Source organism: Leptonychotes weddellii, chromosome 15 (genome assembly GCF_054177405.1).
Source record: "Leptonychotes weddellii isolate Sample4059 chromosome 15, ASM5417740v2, whole genome shotgun sequence".
Lineage (NCBI taxonomy): Eukaryota > Metazoa > Chordata > Mammalia > Carnivora > Phocidae > Leptonychotes > Leptonychotes weddellii.
This window is the reverse complement of record NC_138383.1, coordinates 31,552,644-31,580,120: the sequence shown is the minus strand read 5'-3', so window position 1 is coordinate 31,580,120 and position 27,477 is coordinate 31,552,644. Positions and strand designations below refer to the sequence as shown.

Genomic DNA, 27,477 nt, shown 5'->3' with positions numbered 1-27,477 from the left:
CTGGAGTCCCTGGATCGAGTCCCGCATTGGGCTCCCTGCTCGGCAGGGAGCCTGCTTCTCCCTCTGACCCTCCCCCCTCTCATGTGCTCTCTCTCTCTCTCATTCTGTCTCAAATAAATAAATAAAAAAAAAAAAAGAAGAAGAAGGGGTGCACCTGGGTGGCTCAATAGGTCAAGTGTCTGCCTTAGGCTCAGGTCGTGGTCTCACGGTCCTGGGACTGAGCCCCAAATCGGATTCCCTGCTCAGCAGGGAGTCTGCTTCTCCCTCTCACTCTGCCTGCCGCTCCCCGCTGCTTGTGCTCTATCAAATAAATGAATAAAGTCTTAAAGAAAAAAAAGAAAAGAAAAAAAGAAGGGAGGCAGGAGATTCAGCACAGAGGAAGCAGGAGAGGTCAAAAAGACTCCAGGCATTTTTTATCAATCACCTTCAAGAACTCCTGGACACTGCTAGCTTTGAACATGGGGAAAGGGAGGTCTCAAGAGGCTGAGAGCAAGCCCTGGCCAACAGCCAATAAGGGAAGAGTGGCACCAGTCCTACGACCTCAAGGTGGAGAATTCTTCAACAACCTGAATGAGAATAGCAGCAGATTGGAAGCAGACTCTCTCCCAGGGCCTCTAGATAAAAGCCCAGCAACACCTTCATTTTGACATTATGGAATCTGCAGCAAACCAGGTGAGCCTAATGGTCTTCTGACCTACAAAATTGTGAGACAATAAATTTGTGTTATCTTACGCCACTTAATTTTTGATAATTTGGTATAGAAGCAACAGAAAACTAATACAAGTATAAATGGATTAATTCACAATGTGAAATTATTACTGTTAAGATGCCCAGCCAGTATTCTTTCCTGTAAAAAAAAAAACAAAAACAAGAAACCAAAAAAACTGAATGGGAGGCCAAATGTAAGAAAACTACTTGGTGAATTGTTATTTTCTGATAACTGACAGAACTATCTTGACGAAGATGTATACACCTGCCAAACACACCAGATATTCATTTTTGGCTTATCAAAGTGCCCATTCCTCTGGCTAGAGCTTGAAAGGGACACTCCCAACGTCTGCCTCTCATTCCTTCTTTAGAGGTGGCAATATAATCAATCAGGTCCCAGCCAAGTTTTATTTATTCTGGCCTATAAGCCAGTCTGTCATATCACTCACTCAATGTTCATTTTATAACTTCACTCTCAGAGGGTTAACTAATCTCCCCAAGGCAGGAGGAGGGAGTGCCAGACGTAAACTTCACCACTGCCCACATGAACCACATAGTAAGATCATTAGCCCCAAAACAGCAACAACACATTTACTATATGTTTATCAGTGAACCTAAAATGCAGTGTACCTCTTATCCTTACATCAGTAAATCTCAAAGTACTTTTTTTTTTAATCTTTAGAATTTTTTAAAGTAAACTCTACCCCCAACATGGGGCTTGAACTCATAACCCTGAAGTCAAAAGAGTCACACACTTTTCTGACTGAGCCAGCCAGGCGCCCCTCAAATTCCTTCCAAGTTTGAAACAAAAATCAGAGTATATAAAATGATTTTTAGACTTAAATGCCTTGGTAGATCCATAAAACCCTAAAACACTTACTAGGAAATGATTACCTAATTCAGAAGAGGAGGAAAGAAAAGGGAAGGAGATACTTGGAGATGAAGAAAAACAGACATTCCCAGTACAACACTTGACAAATGAATGGAAATTCCCTGCAACTTCACCATTACCATGATCTCATAAGTATGATCACTCTGATGTTTCTTGTACTCAAATCCTCGAGTGAAACACTGCAAAAGAAAGGAAAAGTAAGTTACCAAAAAGCTACTTTTTGAAATGCTTTCTTATAGGATAAAAGATGGTTTGGGGGTGCTCTACTCTTAAGATGAGTTTTTAAGAATTCATTTAATCTTGTCTGCAGCCGCAAGAGGATGGTTACATACCTGATCACAGCTCTTCAGTGGCCCTCACAGAGGAAAAAATAATCTGAAAAGAAAACTTTTTCCTAGGACTTCGCCTCTTTTGATAAGAGCATAAGCCCTGGAATCAGACTGAGTAAATTTGAATCCTGGCTCCAAACTTAAAGTTTTTAAGTTAAAAATTTTAGGCAATTCTAAGACAGGTATTTTTTTATTTTAAAACTCCAAAATGAGGATTCATCTTATAATAAAAAGTATATTACAACTTCCATCAGCCATTTATCATTTCTAAAATTGGGATGCTTCTTATAATCAATAGCATCTTGGATCCAATAACATATGGTATTTGCTGTGTGACCTTGAGCAAATTACTTAAACTCTCTTTGCCTGAGTTTCCTCTATAAAATGGGGATGCTAATCATACCTACTTCATAGGGTTATAGTGATGAACTAAAGGTTAATTCACGTAAATTACTCAAAAGAGTGCCCAACAACAAAGGAAGCACTTGTAATTAGTATTATTACTATCATCATCCACAGAATGATTTGTTCCGTTTGTCACCTGCCCAAAGATCACGCTTCAATAACAGCATCATAGGTGCTATCAAAAGGAATAATCCTCCAATTCTGTTTCCTATAGTCCCAATACTTTTTTTTTTTTTTGAAGGTTTTTATTTATTTGACAGAGAGAGAGAGAACACAGGCAGGAGGAGTGGGAAAGGGAGAAACAGGCTCCCCACCGAGCAGGGAGCCCGATGTGGGGCTCGATCCCAGGGCTCTGAGATCATGACCCAACCTGAAGGCAGAGGTCTGAGCCTCTGACTGAGCCACCCAGGCACCCCTGTAGTCCCAATACTTTAAACCCACTGGCAAAAACAGTGTTGAGCATTAGGTTGATATAGAGATGCAGAATATTCAACAGTCTGTGTCATCCATCTGCTCTGTTCCCCAATTTTTCACTGGTAAAATGCGTAATGGAAGACCAAGTAGAAGGAATAGATTTAACAAGGTATGGTTCTTCTGAGTCTTTGATAGTCATCTCTGAATTTACTATATCCATAAAACTAGGCCAGGAGAGGCAAGCCTCTCCTTAATGAGTTACCTGTAAGCAGAGGAAAAAAGGAGGTGGCCCACATTCAGCACACTTGATATAAGGCTCCATGAGGTAGGAGGAGCAGCCGCGGCAAGGTGGCTTATCAGAGGGATCATCTAGAACAAAAAGGACAATCTATCAGCTTCAAAACATGTTATGATTACCAAAGCGCAAGGTGAAAATCTGCAAATAACTACACAGGTGGTGAGCTGTGTGGAAGACTCAGCTTGTCTTGGAGACAAGATGAGCTCATTCTAAATAAGGAAAATCAAAAATCACGTTCCTTTTTCTTTGAAGGCAGCTTTGTTCCTTCCTATAGTAGTATCTACTACTATAAACAGCATTTAAGCAGATATGACCCCTAGAGAAATTTACCAGCATAAGCTTTCCCTCCTAGTTATTTTTCCAGGAGAGAAAATGTCACATACTTACACAACACACATACATATTTTTAGATAAAGCAAATTTGACAAAATGTTAATGATTGTTGAATGTAGGGAGTGGCCAACCGTACTGCTCTTTCAACTTTTCTGTAAGTTTGCAAATTTTCATAGTAAGAAGTTGGGGTGAAAAACTCCTTTAAGTATCTGTTTTGTGATATACTACTTTACATCTGAGTTAAGATTTAAACCCAGGAAAGCTCCCTTTCTCCTATGGTAAGCAGAGCACAGCTCACCTTCCTCTAGTTCCAATGACCGTACTGTATTGTCTCTGAAATATTAAGGCAAGAACTACAATCTAAACTGTCTAAAGTGATAAAAAAGCAGATTATGTGTGTCCCTGGTTGCCCTAAACTCTGCCTCTCTAGAGTCAGGGCAACCTGGCAGAGTCGTTTTCGGTGCTGAGCAGTAGGGGTCTAAGAAAACACAGGCTTTGAAGGTAGATGAAAGAATTTAATCTGCTTAGCCTGAGGCAGGATTTCTCACATTCTGTAATAGCATTTTCCTTCCTAAAGCCCAAGAAACACTCTTCAAGGCACCTTTCCCTCCTTCAAGTGATGATTATTGTTCATTTGTTTCTTTTTTTTTTTTCTAAAGATTTTATTTATTTATTTATTGGAGAGCAAGCGAGAGAGAAACAGCATGAGAGAGGAGAGGGTCAGAGGGAGAAGCAGGCTCCCCGCTGAGCTGGGAACCCGATGTGGGACTCGATCCCAGGACCCTGGGATCATGACCTGAGCCGAAGGCAGTCGCTTAACCAACTGAGCCACCCAGGCGCCCCATGTTCATTTGTTTCTAAATGAAGACCTGGAAGAAAATAACAGGGGAAAGAAACATAATCCTTCTGACAATAGCTTCAAAATAAATATATATAACAGCAACTATGCCACTTCTCCCATTTCAAATTTTGACATGGAAGAACAAATATTGTTGTATATTAAGTGTCAGATGACAATTTTTACCAAATGACTTCTTCCTCACATCATTTTAATGATATAAGCTTGTTTTTCTTTCCTCAGGAAAAAAAAAATCAGTTACTGACCGAAGTAAAGAGCTTTTAAACCCTTACATCAAAAGTAATTATTTTGTAAAAGTAACCCAGTTTGTAGTTTTAAAAATTTTAGACAACAAAAGCATAAAGTCATCCTCTATTAACATTCTGAGTTCCAGGCTTTCTTCAATGTATGCGTGTGCATATATTTTAACAAAAATGATGCTTTACAGGATGTTTTGTAGGCTTTTTTCTCACTTGACAATATACTGTCAACATCTTTCATGATAGTATGCTTACATCTTCCTTGTTCTTTTTAATGGATGAATAATATTCCATTGTGTCAATCATCTAACCTATAATATATGTCCCTTACCCTTAAATGATTCTGTGTCAATCATCTAACCTAATAGTTTTCAACTGCCCCCTTGGAAGGCATTTTGAAAATCTGAGGAAAAGCTTTTTTTTTTTTTTTCTGCCACAATAACTAAAGAGCACTACTGGCATTTAGCAGGTGAGGACCAGGGATGCTAGATATTGTACAAGGCTCAAGACATTCCTGCACAACAAAGAAGTGACCTGTGTCCTGTACAACTTTCAAATATTCTACCAGACATTCAAAGTTGGTGACAAACCTGTTCATAATTACATGACCTAGAACCTAATTCCATGTTACCTATAAAACAAAATGTTTTTGACAGTTTTAATATATATTTAATTTTCCAGGAAGGCAACTGCATGTACTTCTACAGGAGATTATATCTTGTTTTGTTCGGAACTTTACCAAGAGTTATTCAAGATTGTGGGATTTCTGAGTCACTAATACAACACAAATGAATCACTGTGCTTTTGTAGTTGTAAGATTCACAGTGATTCAACATATGGGTGCAAGCATCTGACTACTTAAGTCATTATGTCTCCTACTGAAATCGTGTCTAAACATATTGAGATACATACATTAGTTCATTTTTCTCTTTTGCTTATCCTTTGTATTATAGTTAGGGCATTATTATTTCTGTTTCTTTGACATCATGGGTGTAGATGTGTTATGCTATCTGTGTATTTCATTTCCAAAGAGCAAATGGGCTCTAAAAATGTTATAAAAAGAAAACATGGGATCTTGTAAGGTTGAAAACAGCTGATCTAAGGCATTCTCTACTGGTGGACATTTATGTTATTTCCAATTTTTCACTATTATGAAGAATGCTGTTGTGTTCCTCAGAATATATATTTTTCTAGAACTAGAACTGTTGAGCATACAGAGGGTTTTTGATATACATAGCCAAACTATCCTTCACAAAAATATTTTAGAACTTTTCTATAACCTAAGAGTAAGGAAAGGCTTTTTTACCATCATTCAAAATCCAAAGGCAATGAAAGGTTAATAAATTTGACTACCTGAACAACACAAAAAACTTCCTTGGCAAAAAACACCATACGCAAGATAAAAAGGCAAATAAGCTAGAAGAAAATATTTGAAAACCTATTATAGATAAAGGACTAAAATCCCCAATATACAAAGAACTTTTAAAAATTGAGGGGAAAAAAGAACAAAAATCCTATTGCAAAAAAAATGAAGAGATAATTAGAAAAAAAAGAGAAAGACAAAAAAATGGTCCTTAAACATATGGAAAGACACTCAACTTCACTCATAAAAGAGAGCTAGACTGAGATATAACTTCTCACCCATCAGACTGACAAAAATTCAAAAGCTTGATAATACTTTCTTAGTAAGAATGTGGTAAAATAGGCATTCTCATAAACTGCTGATGGGAATACATTAGAACATTATTTGGAATTACAAAATACTACCTAGTTATCCAAATGCTGGAGATTGGTTGAACAAACTATGGAGTACCCACACAATGGAGTACTATGCAACTATAAAAAAAAGAATGAGAACAACCTTTACAAACTAAAACAGTATTTCCAGAAGATTCTATTAAGTGAAAAAAACCAAACTTCAAAAAAAGCACACATAGCACGCGATCTTTCCTGTACAAAATGAGGGGAAAAACCCCAAATATTATGTATGTCTGCTTATCTTTGCAAAAAGAAATATAGGACAGCTAAACTAGAGAACAATGAAGTTGGATACCTACAAGGGGTTGGGGAGGGGGAATGGAGTGGAGTGGAGTGGAAGAGACATAGGAAGGAGTAACAATTCTCCAAATATATATTTTTGTATAGTTTTGACTTCTGGAAGTGTACTTACGTTCCTCAAATTTAAAAAACTGAAGTAGGAAATATAAAAAGGGAAAACTAAAAGCAGTATGAACAGATGAACCTAATAATATTTCAAAAGAACACTGTAACCACACTGAAAAGGAAAAAAAAATCTAAATAACTTACGGACATTTAACAATATACCTTCAGTCTTGGGTGATGCTAACAAATCCTGAACTTGTTGAAGGAGGTCTGTTTTATGCAGTGGTATGTGAAAAGCAACTCTGACATAATTTTGGATGTATTAGAAGACTGAGCAAATGAGTAAATGTGCTGATGTTGGGTGTCAAGGTTCTCACTGAGGAAAGGACACACAAATAAGGAATGGGGGAAAACAAGAAAAAAGCTTGTGCAGATGACTTGGAGGTATCAATGGGAACTCGTGATTTCTTAAAAGTGTATGTATGGGTAAGTATGTATGTATGTTGGTGTATATGTATATAACATACATGCACATATATTTCATAGCTCTGTGGGCCTATGAGCCAAGATACAAAACATGCTAGTAGCAATGACCAGATCTTGGTCTCTAATATCAGTCCTCTTTAAAAGGAACCAGGGCTCCTCGGAGAAGTGGCTGATTCCAGGGCTGGGGCAGGGAAGATACAAGATGCACCTGGAACATGTAGGCAAAAGGTAAGGAGATGCTCAAAAAAGTGATGGGTGTTATTAAGGATGTAGGAGCCAGAACGAAGGAGCTCACAAGGGTCAAACTGGGACAATCTGAGAGCCAAAATAATTAAGTATGATAATGAACTATAAATCCTTGAAAAAAACAGGAATTCGCGTGTCCACTTACAATAAATATGTCAGTGAAATAAGCGAGATAGGTCTCTTGATTATATAATCAAGAAATTATATAATATGTATCATTATATATTACATGTAATATATACAGTTGTATAATTACATATATTATATAATTATGTCAGTGCTAACTACCAAATGTGGAGAGTGCTGGATTTGAAAAAAATCATTTTGCATGATAGTGAAGATTGGATCAAGGAAAAATCATAATGGATGTTAAATCTAGGGAAAAATTTTGATGAGGAGTGGGATATTTTATGGTGTCAAAGTGTCTCCCTATGGGTTGTTTATTATACCCAAGGGAAAAATACAAATTACACAGTGGAGAACTCAAACAGACACTATGACTGGGTTTTCAAAATCATTATCACCAATGAGGTGTAGAGCAAGAACAAACAAACCCAAAACAAGAAACCTCAATTTTAAAAAAGGGGAGGGAGGAAGGGCCTGTCTTCTTCAAAAGCGTGAATGTCACTAAAGATAAACGCTATGGAAATGTTTCAGTTTAAAGGAGGCTAAAGAAACATAGCATTAATGTAAGACCGATTCCTGTGTCATTAGAAGGAAAAAAATACCCTAAAGGACACTGTTGAGTCAGCTTACAAAACTGAATGAACTAGATGGTAGATTGGATAAAAATATTTTATGGATGTTAAATTTACTAGTTGATAACCCTACTGAAGTTATGTAATAGAATATCCCTATTCTTAGGAAATAAACACTAAAGTGCTTACGGGTAAAGGGCTATGATATATGTCCCTTACCCTTAAATGATTCTGAAAAAAAAAGGGGGGGTATCTATATCTACCTATACATAGTATAGTATATAAATATATATTACTTACAGTGTATATATTACATACGGTGTATATAATGTATATTTACAGAGAAACAAAGAGAATACATGCAAATGGAGTAAGAAGTTAACAGTGTATGTGGATTCTCTGTATGATTCTTATTCTTCCAACTTTCCTGTAAGTTTGAAATTATTCCAAATAAAAAGTTTAAAAATATTTTATTTATTTTTTTAGTATTTTAAAAAGGGAATGGGAGTGGTTTCAGTTTACACTTCCAGCATCAGGAAAATTCATTTAGGTTTTCTCCATGTGTAAAATGAGAGATTTGAACTAGATGTGTTTGAAGCCTTCATTCTGTCCTAAATTTATATATACATAGGTGTGATGAGAGAGTAAATAAGAGGTCCTTTAAGAAATTGCTGAAAAGGAAACAATACCTCAAAAGTGCCTTTCTGTTTCTTCTCATTGGGACACTACTAACATCTAACAATAGAATTTCTATTTCTGCCAAATCTCTTATCATCAGAAACAAAGAAAAGGCAGTGTATTTTTTTCTCCATAGCTGGGGGTGCCTGAATTTATTTCACACACACACCATAATTTTCTGCATTATTATTATACTGTGGTTCACTCTTAGAACACAAGTTCCCCCTAAAAGGGAAGGGGGAAGAGAAGCATGTCTTTTATTCTACCACTGACATTATTTTTTATCAAGGCATCTAAAATATATTACTGGTTCTAAAGAGAAATCCAACTGCTTTCTTAAGTCTAATTGCAGGTTAATCATATGCCTGAGCATAGTTTTCTTACAAGACCTGGGGTGATATGATTGTGTCATGTGTTTAGTGGGCAATCAATAAGTATTGGTTAATTTTATTTTGATTTGATAACTCTTATTCCTTTAGGATCAGATTCGCAGGGCTTAACTTCAAAGTGCTTATTTTTCTTCTTTGATCAACTTCCACTTGAGTCTGCTGTTAATATTCACCTGGGTCTTGTTCCCACTATACTTACTGCTAAAGGAACCCAAACGGTCCATTCCCTAAAATTTGCAAACAATCTTGTTTTGATCTTCCTCAATGCAGCACTCCTTCAAGGAGATGTCAGAACTGGCCAACACATACACCAAAGCTTGATGACTCCCTATGAACAAACAAAAGCGGCATATGGATCAGAAAATAATTCAAAAGGACAAGATGCAGAGAAGACAATGCAATGTACTCAATTCTACCACATCCTAGCTTTGTAATGCTAAGCAAATTATTTTATCTTTTTTAAAATTTTGTTTTAAGGGTTTTTTTTTTTTTAAATATGTAATTATTTTAGAGAGAGAGAGAGAGAAAATGCATGCAAGAGTTGAGGGAGAGAGAGAAAATCTCAAGTAGACTCCCCACTGATCACAAAGCCTGACACAAGGCTTGATCCCATGACCCCGAGATCATGACCTGAGCCAAAATCAAGAGTCGGACACTTAACCGACTGAGCCACCCAGGCACCCATTTTATTTATTTAAGTAACGACTGAGCCACCCAGGCACTCATTTTATTTATTTAAGTAATTTCTACACCCAATGTGGAGCTCGAACCCATGACTCTGAGATCAAGAGTTATATGCTCTTCTGACTCAGCCAGCTAGGCTCCCCAATTATTTTGTCTTTATAAGCCTGTGTCCCCCTCTGTAAAGTGGGTATGAGAAACAGTATTTACCTCCTACAGTTATTGTGAAGATTAAATACCAAAATCCATATAAATAATGCACCGTGGTGGCGGCCCATAGTAAGCCCTCTATAAAAGGTACATATCTCTAATAAACAACTATTGTTTTTCTCTACCCAGTATCACTTCACTCCTTAATCCTCTTTCCTTTGGGACACTGACTCACCCACATTTTCATATGGTTCTGGTGGCGTTACCAATCACAATACTCTAAACCCCAACCCCACAACTAAAGCGGCCAGATCTCTTATGAAAATCTCAATCTTGAGTAAGACATACAAGGACAGACATCAAATGGAGCCCAGTCATTCACTAATGAAAGAATTTCGTCCATGAGCTCTGGCTATTGAGATCCCCAACCCCAAGGGTGGCCCCAACTGTTTAGATTTCTTCTCATTTCTCTATCTTTCTAATACTTTAATATGAATGACTTTCTATTACGAGAAACCAAGGAACCCTATTACAACATATATTTGTTCACTTACTCTTTGAATAAATATTTAATGTTTGAACAATGTACAAAGTATTTTCTTGAAGGCAGAAATGAAATCATACTTCACCCTAAGTCAAGAAAACATCTCTCCTTCTATAGTCCTACAGCTTCTTAGCTATCTCTTTTCTGGCAACCCATTCTACTTTGTGAGGATTACTTCTGAATGCATATTTTTTTCCCATTTGTAGACTAAATGAAAGCAGGAACTACTATCCAATATACATCTGTATGCTTCAAAGTGCCAAACACAGAGAAGAACTCAATAAACAAAACGTAATGGACGAATGTTAGTTTTACAACAGGTTAATTCATCTTTAGTTCTCCTGGAGTGATTTCTTTCACCTGGTACACTGAGCTTGGGGTATAATTCATCCTTAAGTCTATATGACATTCAGATTACATGGCTGTCAATAAACTTGTCTTTTTTGAAGTGGGCTGGGACAGGATGGTTCTCACCCTACTCTGGTCCCAGGAAGAGTTAGTCTTGAAGAAAAATGGGTTTAGCAAGAAGTATTATGCACTCAGTAATAAAATAATGACCAACATTTACTGACTTTTCTCATATGCCAGGTACGGCGGTACCACTCACTGTATGTGGATTATCTCTTTGAATCCTCACAACCTTCAGGCATGCTGCTTTTTCAAAGAAGAAAGGAAGCTCTGAAAGACTGCTACTTGCACAATGTCTTAAAGGTAGTGAACAGCAGCGACCTTCAACAAAGGTTAATAGGGATGGTCAAGTAAAGAATATATAAACACTCCATGTCATAAGCACAATATTGCAAAAAGCAGAATTTTCTTTTTTCCTCTCCTTTCTTCTCACAGGAGACATGACATCCATAAAAGGATGGGGGTGGCTCCAAATTAACATCTACCAAATTCAAAGTCACTGGGAGGTAGAAGGCAGGCACGCGAAGAATGGCATCCGCTGTGGTGCAGAGTACAGGTGCAGGGTTTGGAGTTTTGCAGACAAGGCGGAGCTTCTCACTTTGTTCCTTAAGCTGTATGATCCTGCGCAAGTCATTTTACCTGAGCCTCAGTCGGCCTCAAAATGGGGCTGAACTACCTAGTGTGTAAAGCCTACTTGAAAACCCGAAATGCAACGTCGGTCAGGTGCACGACACATAGCTGCTGTTCCCAGCGTAATTAGGCGCGCCACCGCACAAATAGGAATCCCGAGGCTCTGGCACTGCAGGGCCGCCCAGGGGGCGCAGGGGGCGGGGCGCGCCAGGCACGCCGCGAGGCGGGGCCGACCGGTCAGGCCGAGCCCGCGCCGCCCTCCACCAGGCGCGGCGAGGCGCGGCGTGGCCCGGCTCCGCAAGCCCGCCCGCCGCGTTTCCCCCCGAGCCGCCGGGGCCCGCAGCTCGCCCCCGTCCCCGCCACCCCTCGCCGTCCCCGCCACCCCCTCGGCTGCTAGAGGGGCTCGCGCCCCGCCACCACCCGCCTTGTAGCGCCTCGTGCCTCACCTCGCTGCGTCCCCCTGCTCCGCGCTGAGGAGCCGCCAGCCGCGCGCGCCCCCGAGGGTACGTGCTCGCTCTCGAGCGACACAGGCGCGAGCTCGCCGCCGCGCCGCCCCTCCCCGACCTTCGCGGCCCCGCTACCGCCGCCGCCGCCGCCGCCGCCGCCGCCCCTTCGGCCCGCGCCTCGGCCTCGCCGCGCGCCCGCCGCGGTCCTCCAGCAGAGGCCCGGGGGGTTAGGGCGGCCTGAGCAGCCTGCCTGACTTGAGTCCGGGCAGCAGTCCCTTTTGCGTGAGGCGCGTTCCCGGGCGCCAGAGGCTTGCCGGTGCGTGGCGCCGCCGTTCGATCCGCTCCAGAGTGCGGTGAGGTGGAGCGGGCCGGTACTGTCCTGCTTTTGTGTTCCTAACATTCCCACTCCCCCCGCCCCTGTTGACGCGAAGGCAGCTGAGGCCGAGCGGCTCTTGCAGCGCTGCTCGCGGATTAACCAGACTGACTGAATGGTGTAAGGGTAAACAGGGTACGTTTTATTCAGATGCTTCTGGAACGTCGAAATTCTCTTCTTTGGAAAGAACCCTCCCCTCTCTGGGCTTCAGGGGCCCAGACTGAGGCGCAATGATGAGAGGATGTGGTGGTCCACTCTGATGTCAATCTTGAGGGCTAGGTATGTCCCAACATCTCTTATTACTACTACTAATTATTATAATAGCTATCATTTGTCGGGTATTTATTGCATGCCAGGCATTGTTACAAAAGAGATGACATCCATGGTGTCATTTAATCTTCAAAAACAACCTTATGAGGTAGGCACTATTATTACCCCCATTTTCCAGGTGAAGACATTTAGACTGGCTTATAAATAACTTGGGAACACACGGCTAGAAAGTGTTGGGAAGGGCATTCAAGCTGTGGTAATCTGCACCATTATGCTCTTACGTCTATTTAGAAGTCTGTCTTTCATAAATTTGCCCAGCCTCTCTTTAAATTCATTTGCATTTTCTGCTGGTGTGGCCTCTTGATTCATCTTTTAGTATATGAATGCTACAAATTCGTCCTAAAAAATAATCAAAATTCACACAAGCGAAAATTCACACCAGCTCCCACTGTGTTAAATAAACAGTTAACATTTTGGTATACTCTTCCAGACATTTTCCTATGCATCGTGTCAATAGATCTATTATAGTGTACTTTAATTTTGATGTATCCTGAAAATCTAGGCATTTAGTCAACAAATATTTAATAAGCAGACCCTGTTCTAGGTGCTGAGAACTCAGCAGCGAACAAAATAGTCTCTGCCTTATATAATAGTGGGGGAGATTGACAAGAAACAATATACATATTACTAAAGAACAGGTAGTGCCTGGTAATGTGGCAAGTTTTATGGGAAAAAAATAAATCAGAATAAAGGGATAAGAGTGATGTGGGCACGGTCTTTTAGATGAGGTAGACAAGGAAGGCCTCTTAATTGAAAGAGCACATAAGTAGAAACCTAATCATTAAGGGAGGCAGTACATGGATTTCCAGAGGGAAACTAGAAGAGAAGCAGCAATTGCAATGGCCCTGAGATAGGGACTTGCTTGGCCTGTTGGAGAAGCAGCAAAGAGACCAGTGTGGCTGCAGCACAGCAAATTAGAGAAATAAGTTGCGAAACAGGCAGAAACCAGATCATGCATCATCTCGTAAGCCATGGTTGGACTTTGGATTTTGGGGGGATGTGGTAGAGTACCATGCAAGGGTTGAGAGCAAAGGAGTAATCGGAATTTTTTTTGGGGGGGAGACTTCTTTTTAGGGTTTAACAATTTGGAAAACTTATTTTGCCAAGCAATGTGGATTCGAATTTTATGTATTTTAGAGCAGTTTCTTTGCAGAGATGGCTCATGAATGACTCCTTGGTGTGTGGTGGGGGAGGTAATCAGATTTATTTTAAAAGGATCAGTCTGGCAGCTGTGTGGAGAATAAGATGGTAGAAACATTAAAGTTACTCTTTAAAGCATTAATTATCCTTTTATACAGCCATCATTCAACAGTTAATCAACATTGGTGTTTCACCTACACCTTTACACCTCGGCAACCACTCATCTCCACAAAGAGGAGATAGGGTCAGACACGTGAGGACTTATCTTCATGTCTTTCTCACCTAAAGTGAAGTTTTTTGAGACTGGCTAGATCTCCATATATCCAGATCTGGATGTCATGATTGTCAACAAATTGAATATGAGTCATCAGTGTTGTACTATTGTGGAAAAAACAATCCCACATTAACACTGGGATCTATTCGTTAAAAACATAGCATTCAAGCACCTGAAAATTACCCTCTGCTTCAATTGATGTTAGGCCCTCATTAGAATTCTTAGCCCCAATTTAGTCATTGTGCTTAAGATGTGGAAAAATTAAAATGCACAGTGAAAGAAAGGGTAACACTGTTGAAGGCAGTGCTTTTCTGGGTTTTTGCCTTTAGCAATGTAATGGATAGTGGCATCAATTGTAAAACCAGCTGCAGGAATAACAGATTTGAAGGAGAAATTAAAAGTTCTGTTTTGGATTTGTGTTTTGCAATCTGAGTGGAAATGATATATATTAGATATATATTAGAGCTCAGAGGTGTATAACTGTATCAAAATTGTTTCTTTGGATGTGTGTCTTCTTTAGACAGAGCTTGAAGACAGACACTATGTCTTTTCTTCTTTGTAACTTCTGTGCCCATAAGTGCATCCTGGACAAATATTTGTGAAATGAGCAAGTAAAGGCAAAGGTATGGATGAAGTCACTCGGGCAAAATATATAAAGTAAAAAGAGAAGAGATACCTGCTTTCACTGGAGGTCCAAGTACCTGAACATGATTTATAAATAGGGTGACCTGGGGCGCCTGGGTGGCTCAGTCATTAAGCGTCTGCCTTCGGCTCAGGTCATGATCCCAGGGTCCTGGGATCAAGCCCCGCATCAGGCTCCCTGCAGGAAGCCTGCTTCTCCCTCTGCCTGCCGCTTCCACTGCTTGTGCTGGGGAAGCTTAACCGAATGAGCCACGCAGGCATTCCCCAAGCCCTTCCATTCTTAACGGAGGAGGTTGGCCTTTGAACTTGAAACCCAGCAGGGAAAATTGTATCCTACTGCCAGGGTCTGTAATGTAGCTGCCATTGACTGAGTCCAGAATATGCGAACAGGTCCTCTTCAACTGTAAAGCTGCTGTGTTTAGAATCAGAAGTGTAGTTTCTGAGTTCCCTCCCTATGGAAATGATTCTTTATCATTTCTAGTTACTTGTCCTGAGTGCTGAGTTTATAAACTTTATCTCATCTAATACTTATATTTTTTCTAAGTGAGGTGGTTCTTTGTAGTCTGGTATACAAATAGATAAAAACAGAAAGTCTAGAAGTCTATGCTTTCTTCTGGGTTTCAACTTCCTCTCTAAGCTCTGAGGTATACCTAGTACATGTAAGTTAGCCAGAGATTTAGGTCCTGGAGCAGAGTCCTTTGCCAATTACAAGGGCTCTTCAAGGCAAGGGATCTTCCTGTGACACACTCAGAAGAGAGGGTTTCACCCCACAAAAGGCGGGAGCCTCAAGGATTACAGCTCTTAGCTCTCAGCAATGTGAGTTCACACACACTAAGTCACTTTCCCAGAAGCACAGGCTCCCCTGTGGCCTAGTTCAGGACTGGTTCTAGCCTCCTCAGGCTCTGCTGTGGAGTCTTGCATTCAGGAGCATTGCCTTCCTCCTTCCTGCGCCTTTACTCCACCTTCTATCTTTCTCTCTTTGTGACCACCCTCATCAGAGGAGTTAAGGAATCAATCCTTTTCTTTCCAGAAGGTTCCTAGACTGCTTATTTAACTTGATCCACCTCAACTGTGACCAGTCTGCAGAGGAAAGGTGGAAGCAGTCCTAATCTATTTACAGAAATATAAGGTCTATATAGACATTTCTCCACATGGTGGCATGTCTGGGTTGCTTCTGCATTAAGGAAGAGGGCCCTAAAGATCTCAGAGGTGAACAAGAGGGAAAAAATTTTTTTGCTAAAGGGCCCTGCTGCATCCTACATTACAAATAAGGGAAAATAAGGCTCAGAAAAGGAAAACCACTTGCCCAAAGTCATTTAGTTACTAGGTAGCACAGCCAGGATGAAAGCCAAATCTGGCCAAATGTTACTAATAAACTACCTCTGACTCTTTAAAACTGAAGAGTTAGCAGGTATCAGGATTTTCATAATGCCATAGCCATTAAGGAGAGTGTCTGTGAATCTAGGCTTTTGCTACCCATCTGTTTTGCCTCTTCCTCACCATCCTGACTTCTTTTTGATCTATGTAAAGTGCAGAGTATCTGTCTCGTGAGTCACCAGGCTTTGGGTAGAATCCAAAAAGTTAGGTGAACTAGGAATGTATTGTTGCTGAGTAACTTCTGTTTATCCGAAAAATTTACTACCCTTTACCACTTGCAAGTATTTAAGCAAGTTATTATCTTTCTGTGCCTTTTTTCTCCTCGTGTGTAAAATGAAAATTATAATACCTAATTCATAAGAGTTTTGTAAGGATATGACTATATATATAAAATACCTAGTTCATGGTGGGATTCAAATAAATTATAATTGTGATTCTAATTCTAGAAATGCTCCATAGGATGACCCTGGGGCTTGTTTAGAAGTTGTAGGAGGCTAGGTTAGCCAGTGCTCAACATTAGAATTTTTTCATTATTTGAATCCTATCTACCTACTAGAAACCTGTTTCCAGAACACTGAGCAATTAAATAGAATTTCTTTTGCTGCTTGCTTCTTTAGCACCTTACTATACATAAGTAAGGGAGTGTACTTTATCTCCTAGGTCACAGAACAAATGCATAATTGCCATCAAGGATGGATAATCCAGCTTTACCTCTAGTGCAGAACAAACTCAGGAGCTGTGTCCCATTTACTTAATGTAAATAGTGAACAGACTTAGGCATTGTGAGCAATTAACTATAAGATTGTTCCTTAGAGTACAGAATGAATACTTTCCTATTATAATCAAATAAAACTTACAACGAGGTTAATCTGATGCATATTTAATGATAGATGTAATTGTTATTGTGCTGCATGATAATTAGGCCTTAAATGTTAAGCTGTTTCCATAAATGACTGTAATTGGTTATTTTTACACAGCAAAACACATTTTTTAGTGTTTGTCCACTCACTTTATTAATTTCCTAGAATCTATAATCATACCAAGGACAACAGTTTTCCCTGAGTCTTTACTGTTTAATCATGCATTCACACAAACACACTTTCAAAATGACACAGCAGGGTTCTCATCCTAATTTGGTACTAAAAGTAACTATTGTTCAAGGCTTTTTATATATGTATCTTTTCTCATTTTAGTCCTTAAAAACCCATTAAGGGAGGTGTTGTCACTCCCATTTTACTGATGCAGAAACTGATGCTCAGAGAATGTAAACAGGTAGCATAGTAGAGATTCAAACTTCTATCTCCAACTTGTAACCACTACTTTATACAACCTCAGAAGATGATGGATCCCAGCCAAGATATGTCAAGATTTTCAGGAAGTGGACTGGCTCCTGGGAAATACCAAATATGTATAGTATATCCAAAGGGAGAATGAGTCATCCTGAAAGAGGGAGGCATTAGTAATGGAAGTTTGAAGCCTATGGAAGCTGACTTTCTCAGTGCCCATTCAAGAAAAAGAGTCTTGGCCAATGAATTCCACGCATAATCGCCCTGTTATAGGCTGTGATATTGTAGAGACACCATATCAGCCTAATGCCATTGAATATCTGAATTTTAGAATTAACCCCGCTAATTCTGATTCCTTAAGAAAGAATCAATATGGGAGTTAAACTGGTGTTCTCAGGCTTTTTATCATGACTGTCAGCCCTGAAGAGCCTTTTAGACATTCTTTTTCCTAATTGCTTCCCCCATTGAAGTTTTAATACTACAGATATGCCAGATAGATATCTGTTTATATACTATATGTCTACCTGTACTTTATATATAAAGAAAGATTCTTTTTGCCCTTCAAGATTTAGGTTTTTTTTTCTTCCATGGAGAGTGCAAACAATTATGCATGAATAATGTAGCTTCCCTTCAGGTTCAGGATATGCTACTTATACAGAGAATAATATTTTTGTACTTATGACAATTATATTACTAGTTGTAATTAATAAATTGATAAATTTACATACAAGCTTGGTTAGTGTGAATCTGCTCCTAAATAATGGGACCATTCTCTGTGTGGAAAATTTGGGTTTCTAAGCCTGTAAAACAGCTTGAGAGGCCTTCAGACAGACAGCCTATTAGTCTTCTACAAGTCAACCTACAGAACATATCTTTTTATTTGAAATTTCTAGAACATTTTTTTTTTTAAGATTTTATTTATTTGTCAGAGAGAGAGCGCACAAGCACGGAGAGCGGCAGGCAGTGGGACTCAATCCCAGGTCCCTGGGATCATGACTTGAGCTGAAGGCAGATGCTTAACTGACTGAGCCACCCAGACGTCCCACTTCTAGAACATTCTTATGTGTTCATTCCTTTACCTTACAAATATTTTTTAGCCCTACTCTAGGATGAGGACTATGCCAGGTACTAGAGATTCAAGGACTAAAAAATAGTCTCTGCTCTCAAAAAGATGCTCACTGTCCAGGGGGGCCTGGGTGGCTCAGTTGGTTAAGCATCTGACTTTAGCTCAGATCATGATCTCGGGGTCCTGGGATCGAGCCCTGCATCAGGCTCCACACTCAGCAGGGAGTCTGCTTGTCCCTCTGCCCCTCATGTGCTTGCATTCTCTCTCTCTCTCAATTTTTTTTTTTAAAAAAAGATGCTCGGGGCGCCTGGGTGCTTTTAACAACTGTCGTTTAACAACTGTCTGCCTTCGGCTCAGGTCATGATCTCAGGGTCCTGGGATCGAGCCCCGCATCGGGCTCCCTGCTCTGCGGGAAGCCTGCTTCTCCCTCTCCCAGTCCCCCTGCTTGTGTTCCTGCTCTCGCTGTCTCTCTCTCTCTGTCAAATAAATAAATAAAATCTTTAAAAAAAAAAAAAAAGATGCTCACTGTCCAGTTGGGGAGACAGATATGCATGAAAATAATTACAATACAAGATAATATGTGTTGTAACAGAGATGTGTTAGGTATACTAAAGGCTCCAAGAAGACGTTAGTCAATTGTAGGGAGAATTAGGGTGTAAGTCTCTGGAAAGTGATGAGTTAAGTCTTGGAGAGGAGTGGGAAGGAACTTCCAAGCAGAAGGAACAAATTATTCAAAGGACAGAAGCATGAAATAGGGTGGCCAGCTGGTCCATATGATTGGAGTACAGAGAACAAGAACGGAGGGCCACTGTACATGACACGATATGGGTAGACAGAGGCCAGACCATAGTGGGTTTGACACTTTACTCGGCCGTGGAGAGCCAGTGAAGCATTTTGAGTTGGGGAGCAGTGTTATCACTCATCTGAGTTTTAGACCTGAATCTCTCTGGCAGTGATGTGGACTGAAAAGTAGCAAAATGAAAGGCCAGGGGGTTCAGCAGTCCAAGTAAGAGATGATGAAAGATTGAACTAGCACCATTGGAATGGGGATGAGGAAGAAGAAATGGATTTAAGGCGTTTAAGAAGCAATTAATTAGGTGCCTGGGTGGCTCAGTTGGTTAAGCGTCTGCCTTCGGCTCAGGTCATAATCCTGGGGTCCCAGGATCAAGTCCCACTTTGGGCTCCCAGTATCTCCCTCTGATCCTCCCCGCCTCATGCTCTGTCTCTCTCTCAAATAAATAAAATCTTTTTTAAAAAGCAATTAGGGGGAGAAAAGTGATAAATAAGTGGTAGAATTAAAAATGATTTTCCAGTGTCCAGCGTAGTTGATGGATAATGGCTACTCACCAAGAGAGGGACCATCAGGCAAAGAGCAGACCTGAAGGGGAAGGGGTAGGTTTTGTTCTGGATATGTTAAGTTTGAGGTGTCTGTAGGATGTACAGGTGACCTTCACTAGACAGATTCAAAAGCTAAAGGAAAGGCCTAGGTCAGATATACAGATTAGGGAGTTAGCACAAACTGATAGAAATTTTGAAGCCACAGGTGGCTCAGTCAATAGACCATGTGATTCTTGATCTTCGGGTCATAAGTTGGAGCCCCACGTTGGGTGTAGAGTTTATTTAAAAAAATTTTTTTAGGGGTGTCTGGGTGGCTCAGTTGGTTAAGCTTCTGACTCTTGGTTTCGGGTCAGGTGATGAGTCGTGGGATCCAGTTCATGGGATCGAGCCCCATGTGGGGCTCCACTCTGAGCATGGAGTCTGCTTGTCCCTCTCCTTCCCCTTCTGCTTCTCCTTTCTCTCTCTCTAAAATAAGTAAAATTTTTTTTTTTTTTTTAAAGATTTTATTTATTCATTTGAGACACAGAGATACAGAGAGAGAGCATGAGCAGGGGGAGAGGCAGAGGGAGAGGGAGAAGCAGGCTCCCCGCTGAGCCAGGAGCCCGATGTGGGGCTCGATCCCCGGACCCTGGGATCATGACCTGAGCCGAAGGCAGATGCTTAACCATCTGAGCCACCCAGGCGCCCCATAAGTAAAATCTTTAAAAAAATTTTTTTAATATTTAAAATAAAAATATTATAAGCTATAAAGTATGTGTAGGGACAGCAAAACAAAGTTCTGATTTTTCCTCTGGTGACCTCTGCGAGTATATCTTCATCATTATTATTTTGCTGCCCCTGACTTGCTAGTGCCCTAAGTACATGTTTATTCACCTACTCAGTAACCAATATAGCACTGAAAGTACATCAAAGAAAATGAATTAGTCAACAGTGCCAAATATTACAGAGAAGTCAAAGATAAAGGTTAAAAAATGCTCACTGGAGAAAAGAAAAAGTACCAATTATACAAGCATAGAATAGAATGTATAGAAGTAAACCAAAATAAATATAGGAACCTAGTATATAATAAAGGTGGGCTACTCAAAAAATGGTGTGGACAATTGGATAATATCCGGGAAAAAAATAAGTGTCAATTTGTACCTCACACCAGGATAAACTCCAAATGGATTAAATATTTAAATAAAAATATAAAAATTGAAAACAAAATGTGAGAAAACTCATTTAGCATCTTGGCACAGGGAAGGATAATCTAATTATGATTCAGAATACAGAAGGCATAAAAGCAGAGATTAATAATTTGACTACACAAAGCTCACAGTTTCTGCCAAACAAAATAACACCTTAAGCAATGTCAAAACATAAGTGGCAAAATAGAACAATGTTTGCAACTCGTATCACAAAGGGCTAATCCTCCTAATAAAAAGAAGTAGATAAGGAAGAGGTCAAACCGTTAAAGAGAAATATCAATGAAAGATGTAATTGGCAGGGCTCATATGTAGTGGTTAAGAGTGTAGAGATTTTGAGGTCACCTACCTGCATTGGAATCCTAGCTCTGTCACTTGCTAGCTCTGGGACCTTGGGCAAGTAAGTGGCTGATCCCTCACTTTTCCATAAAATGCAGATAATAATTGTAGTTCCTTCAGAGGGTAAGATGGGGACTAGGCTGGTGACTCATGGTAAAAGAAGGGAGGACACCGAGAAGATGGATTATAAATTTCTAGGATTGGGGTGCCTGGGTGGCTTAGTCGGTTAGGCGTGTCTGCCTTTGGCTCAGGTCATGATCTCAAGCTCCTGGGATCAAGCCTGTGTGTCAGGCTCGCTGATCCGCGGGGAGCCTGCTTCTCCCTCTCCCTCTGCCCCCCCACCTGCTCATGTTCTCTCTCTCTCTCTCTAAGATAAATAAAATCTTTTTTAAAAAAATGAAAAAAACAAATTTCTAGGATCTGGGAACCTTGAAGGAAAGAGTCTGGGAAGAGAACCAACTCAGCCCCTATCTGTCTCACCTTTCATGAAGGGCACTTATTTATGAAATCCCTACACATGTCAGACACAGCTCTAGGACTAGGGACACAATGTAAGTAAAACAGGCATGGTGCCTGCTCTCAATGTAGCTCACCTCTATGAGAGAGGCGTCCATCAAATGCCACAGGAGAACAATTACAAACGGATTAATTCTGTGGAGGAAATTTACACTGTAAACCTAGTGGAGTTTGGGAGGTCAGAGAGGACTCTCTGAAGGAGGTGGTTGTTGAGTCAATATCTGAAATACGAGTAGGGGTTAAATAGGCAAAGGGTAGGGCGCTTGGGTGGCTCAGTTGGTTGAGCGACTGCCTTCAGCTCAGGTCATGATCCTGGAGTCCCGGGATCGAGTCCTACATCGGGCTCCCTGCTCAGCAGGGAGTCTGCTTCTCCCTCTGACCCTCCCCCCTCTCATGTGCTCTCTCTCTCTCTCTATCTCAAATAAATAAATAAAATCTTAAAAAAAAAAAAACCTTTAAAAAAAAAAAATAGGCAAAGGGTAGTGAAGGAAGGGGAAGGTGGGGTAAGGGAATGGGAAATGGTGTCAGAGGCCCAGAGAACAGCATAGGCTCTGAGGCAAGAAAGAAGGAAGCTGGTCCACTGTGGCCGAAGCTAGAGTCAGGGGAACAGTGAGGGCAGATGAGACTGGAGAAGGAGACATGCTAGACTATTCAGGGCCTTAGCAGTCTTGTTAAGGATTTGGGGCTTTATCCTGATAGCGGTGGGAAGCCACTGAATGGTTTTTAGCAGAGGAGTAACACGATCAAATTTGTGTGTTGCAAAGCTCTTTCTGGCTGCAGTGTGGAGAACGGTGTACAGATTAAAGAGAGGCAAGAGAGCAACTATGGGGAGATAGAGTATGGTAGTTTAGGCCAGCTATATGCTCCTTAATCTACTTGTTTCCCTACTGTTACTTTAGCAGAAGACAAAGCTTTTGTTCTTACATAACAGATGTGCATGAAATGTTAGCTGTTATTACGGTCTACAGTTAGAGGACAGAGATTTAAACTTAATCCACCAGGAAGAATGAGTATGTGGGGAGGGAAAGGATTTCATTGAGAGGGAATGGGAATCCGATTGTTTCCTATCTGGATAGGAAGGAGGGGACGGAAAGGGTAAACAATGACATCTGCAACAGAGAAAAGGAGGCTACGCTTCCCTAAGGTGATGTTGCTCTGGCACATGGACCGTCTCTTCTGCCAAAGTTCATTTTCCCATGCTTAGACAAATAAAAATGTTGGGCAAAGGTACTTTATGGCTTACCCTGGAGAGCTCTGTGCTTTTTAGTGGAAAACAGGCCCAGGAGGTTAGCTATCCCTGCATGTTGCACTTCTCTTCAACACTATAGAGTCATCACAAATGCCTGGGGAGAAAAATATCTAAATCAATCATTCTGAAATTGAACATGTGCGTTACTTAGCTGGTTTAATTTCAGAAGAAGACAATGACAGATACTAGTAGCTTCATGAGACCTACTTTTTTTTCTCTTCCTGCCATCAAGAATTGAATAGGGTTGGACGATCTGATGACCCAACTACCTTATTTTGTCATGTATGTGTTGGGCAAAGCAGAGTCCTTCAAGATGGGAGTTCTTGAAATCCTTCTAAGAAATACATTCAGTTTTGTGGGAGTTTTAATGTGTCAAACAGCTTTTTAAATGCAGCCGTAGAAGCCAAAGTCAAAACAAATTCTTGGAGCCAAATGGGATTCCCAGAGCTTCAGAGCCTGATGGTTGCTTTTTATGTATAAATCTGCATGTTGAGGAATAATATCTTAGAAAAACACTTTTGATTGTAACATGTTTCACAGACAATTAGTGTCCAAGAATATAGCCAAGAATACAGACTTCCATAACAGTAAAAAAAAGAGACTAACAGGGGTTCCTGGCTGGCTTAGTAGACCATGGGACTCTCGATCTCGGGGTTGTGAGTTTGAGCCCAATGTTCAGTATAGAGATTACTTAAAAATAAAATATTAAAAAAAAAAAGATTAACAACCCCCCTCCCCAAAAAAAGGGGAAAGGTTATAAGCAAGCAAGAGAAAACCTGAATGCAAATATGTGGAAGGAAACTCAACCTCATTATTAAGCAGGAAAACATACATAAGAACAACAATGACACATTACTTCATAGAGATAAGATTGGCAAAAATTTTAAAGTCTGATTTTCAAGTTAGGGAGATAGTGGAATAATACTCTAATGCTGGTGGGAACGTATTTGGTACAACTGCTTTGGAAAACCATATGCAATCTAGCAAAGTTGAAGATGTATGTATCCTACAACCCATGAATTCTACTCCTTGTCATATGTCCTAGACATAGACATGTCTGAGAAAATTCATTTTAATTATTATTTTTTTTAAGTAGGCTCCATGCCCAGCGTGGAGCCCAACGTAAGGCTTGAACTCACAACCCTGAGATCAAGACCTGAGTTGAGATCAAGAGTCGGATGCTTAACTGACTGAGCCACTCAGGCAACCCCCGCCCCCAAGAAGATTCACTGTAGAAGAAATAAACTGCTATCTGGTATTATCATATGTATAGTTCATAAGTCTTCAAATTCAGTGTCCCTTCTGTTGAATGTTTGGTTCTTCTAGAGGGCAATAAGGAATTTATAGTGTAGCCTGCACTGTTTATTCTTCTTTTCCAGTACATTAGGGAGCAGTCATGACCTGAATAAATCCTTGGAGAGTCTTCTGGACATTATCTTATTCTGTGGAGACCATGACACTATACTCTGAACATATCCTTCTCCTTCCTATTTTAAATTTTAGAAAATAGACTTAAAATAGGGCAGGATCTTGGTGTTTATGAATGTTTTTTAACCCCCCTTTGGGCCAATAATACATACGGGCTTCACATTTATTTACATTTGCTTATTTTCATTTATTTTTGCCCACTTTTTTCAGAGGATGAAGTTAGCGACTTCAGCCACTGGGTGGCGCAAATTCACAAGTGTCTGGTAAAAGTTTGTCTCTTCCAGCCCAAAGTGCCCCCGTTGCTACACTCTACCACATGAAGGAAGGTTAGTTAGAAAAAAGGCTTTGGGGACCTGAAATCTAACCATAGACATGGATCCAAGTTCTCTAGGAATTCCGATTAAGGGAAATTTCTGGTATTAGATGACTGGTGAGTCAGGTCACTAAATAAGGAAAAGGCAAAGAAGGAAATGGGAAAGTGTTAGAATAAGGAACAGGAAGAGGAAGATGAAGGGATAAAGAAGTACGAGAGAAAAAAATATATAAGTCCAGAGAGAGAATTCAAATGTTACCAACAGTTCCAGGATGGCCTCTCGTTGGTTTGCGTTTACCTGGTAACCAATAGCAGCTTTGATTTGAAGTAAAGATACCCATTTTCTTCTAGGAAGTCAATTATGCTACCCTCAGCTATCCATTTAGTGGAGTGACATTATCAGCATATGTGTTGAGTGTCTGCTATGCACATGGTGCTGTGTCAGATTCAAAGTAATATAGTCATATACAAATTAATACAGCTACTACAGGCTTCAGGCATAAGAACCAGGCAGTCCAGGCAGCATAGAGGAAGAGATAAATGGCAACGTGGGGCAGCATGTGTAAACTCCAGAAATAGAACCCTGAGAGTGGAGGGTCCGAGTGTGAGGCGAGGAGGGGCCATACGACTGTCAACCGGTCCAAGGCAAAGAAAAAACAAGGATTCCTAGCTCCCAGTCCTAAGTACATATAGCAACTATTCCTTGGAAAATGGCTATTTCTGGTCATAAACATGGGAAGAGTGCTTTGGGTCAGAATCCGCTGAACACTGCTCAGAGAGGCTCTAAAATAAGTAGGGTGGGGTAAGAGGATGATTAGGAGAGACCCATCCTTAAGTCCCTCTCTGATTAGTAACCCAGAAAAGGAGGGACGCTAATGTCCTGCTCAGGCCTTTCAGAGGTCCAGGGAGTCCTAGGTCGCTTTGCGACCTAGGAGAATTGTGCCTTGCTGTGAAGGGACTAAAAGTTCACATCCCAAACTCCACACGAGAGTTCTCCCCCCCAACAGAAGGGAATTGTGTTGTCTGTCCCGTTTCTCCAAAGATCCCTACCGGTTCTATGGGATTCCAAACTGTTAACTAATTAGGGAGTCAGAAAAGCCTCAGAGGACCCTTGCTGTGTCAGAGGAAACACGTTGTCCTCAAAGCAAAGTACACAATTTTGATTCCGTCAGTGAATTTCTATAAAGTCAGTACAAATGTTACCCAGATCATATTCTTGCAGAAGATGTAAGAAATGTAAACTTTGCCACAGTTTTCGTCTCCTAGGGAACCTCATGTTTCTGGATTAAAGGACATGCTGTGGTGGGTGAGGCTGGGAAGGGTGGGGGTGAATGTAGGCATCAGTCCTAGACCAAGAGTTTCTAAGTATAGAATGTTTTTAATCATCCTCTCTAGTGGTCTTGGGAAGGAGCAAGCTTTTTTCTTTTTCTCCCCATAGCTAATGTTTAGACTGAGCCCCAGGATAAACTGGAGGCGATGTCGTGAATCAGTGTGGGGTGCAAATGATATGCTCATTTATCCAAATGGCAGCCCCAGTGCTCTGTCCTCTCCACCTCCTGTATTTTCAAAACTATCATCTTCCATGCTTTGTATCTGTTCTCTCTTCCAGGCTTAGCTTGAATAATAAATTGGAGCTTGGAGTGAGATATTTTCCCCTGTTGGTATAGTTTAGAGAATAACTTTTTTGGACAGTACCTGAAGTGAAAGAGAGAAGGATACAATCCGTATGTGGTTTTTACCCGAGAACTAAGAAAACAGAATTACTTAGTGACAGTTAAATCTGGCCAAAATGAAATGGAATGGTTTCAACACTCTCATACTAGAAGCAGGATGACAGTCTTATCTCTGCTGCCATTCCCTTTTCTTAACCTGTTCCCTTCAACATCCACTGTTTCTGCTTCCTTGCCAGACTCTTACTTGAGCAGGTCAGACTTGACTCAGAGCTGTGCCTTTGTAAGGAAGATCATTAGAATCATTTTGCTCTGGAATCCTTGTTCAAAATGTATTCAGCTCAGCATTGTGGTTTAGGGTGTAATGTCAGGCCTGCTTGAAGAGTTGTGGATCATCAGGAGACCTTATGTGTGTCCTATTTTATGCAGTCCCTAAACCCTTTGGGGATGACTTAGAAGAAGGACTTCTGGAATGCTTAGGGTCATGTTTCCCTCACCAGTGTGTGGATAGCTCCATGTAGGGCAGAGGCTAAGTCTTAAAACCCTATGAACATCAGCCTGGGAAGACAGGAACCCCCACCCTAAGCCAGCTGAGAGCCAGTGAGCATGAATTCAGCTGTGAGGATGACAGAGGAGTTGGTGAACTGTGCCACACTGGTGGCTGTTTTGCCACTTGGAGGCTATGTTTAAACCTTTTGTCAAAGACAGCAATAGGTCCATTCATAGTGCTCAGAGGGAGGACTTTTTGTTCTCATTTGATGAGATGAAAAGATACCCGTTTTCCGTGAGGGATGAAGTGAATCTCAGAGGTGTGGGCTAAGACAGTAGCAGCGGCATGAGGGTAAGTCTGACTGCTAAGCCCAGGCTCCCCCTTCATTGGCCTGGCATTACTGTTTGATTGTCCTGTCCCTGCTGAAGATATGAGTGAATTCGCAAGAACCTGCCAATATTGGTTAATGACAGGGAGAAGACCGTGTGGTATCCTTCATTCCATGTGTGAAGCAGAGAAGAGCTTT

At 40.7% G+C, this 27,477-nt stretch overlaps 1 protein-coding gene across 8 annotated transcripts in view; it reads right to left on the bottom strand.

The window, feature by feature from the left end:
- Positions 1 to 12,044, bottom strand: part of TADA2A (transcriptional adaptor 2A) — a 50,732-nt gene extending 38,688 nt beyond the window's left edge. For 3 of the 8 annotated variants that reach the window (XM_081805328.1, XM_081805335.1, XM_081805331.1), the window contains exons 1-5: positions 11,937 to 12,044; positions 11,025 to 11,181; positions 9,277 to 9,405; positions 3,011 to 3,117; positions 1,720 to 1,779 (exon numbers count right to left, since the gene is read on the bottom strand). In XM_081805328.1, coding sequence (XP_081661454.1) covers positions 1,720 to 1,779; positions 3,011 to 3,117; positions 9,277 to 9,301 — 192 coding nt within the window. In that variant the 5' untranslated portion in view covers positions 9,302 to 9,405; positions 11,025 to 11,181; positions 11,937 to 12,044. Of the gene's footprint in view, positions 1 to 1,719; positions 1,780 to 3,010; positions 3,118 to 3,927; positions 4,022 to 9,276; positions 9,406 to 11,024; positions 11,182 to 11,936 lie in introns of those variants that run through there. The other 5 variants (XM_081805330.1, XM_081805332.1, XM_081805329.1 and 2 more) reach the window with 5 other exon arrangements.
- Between the last annotated feature and the right edge of the window lie 15,433 nt (positions 12,045 to 27,477).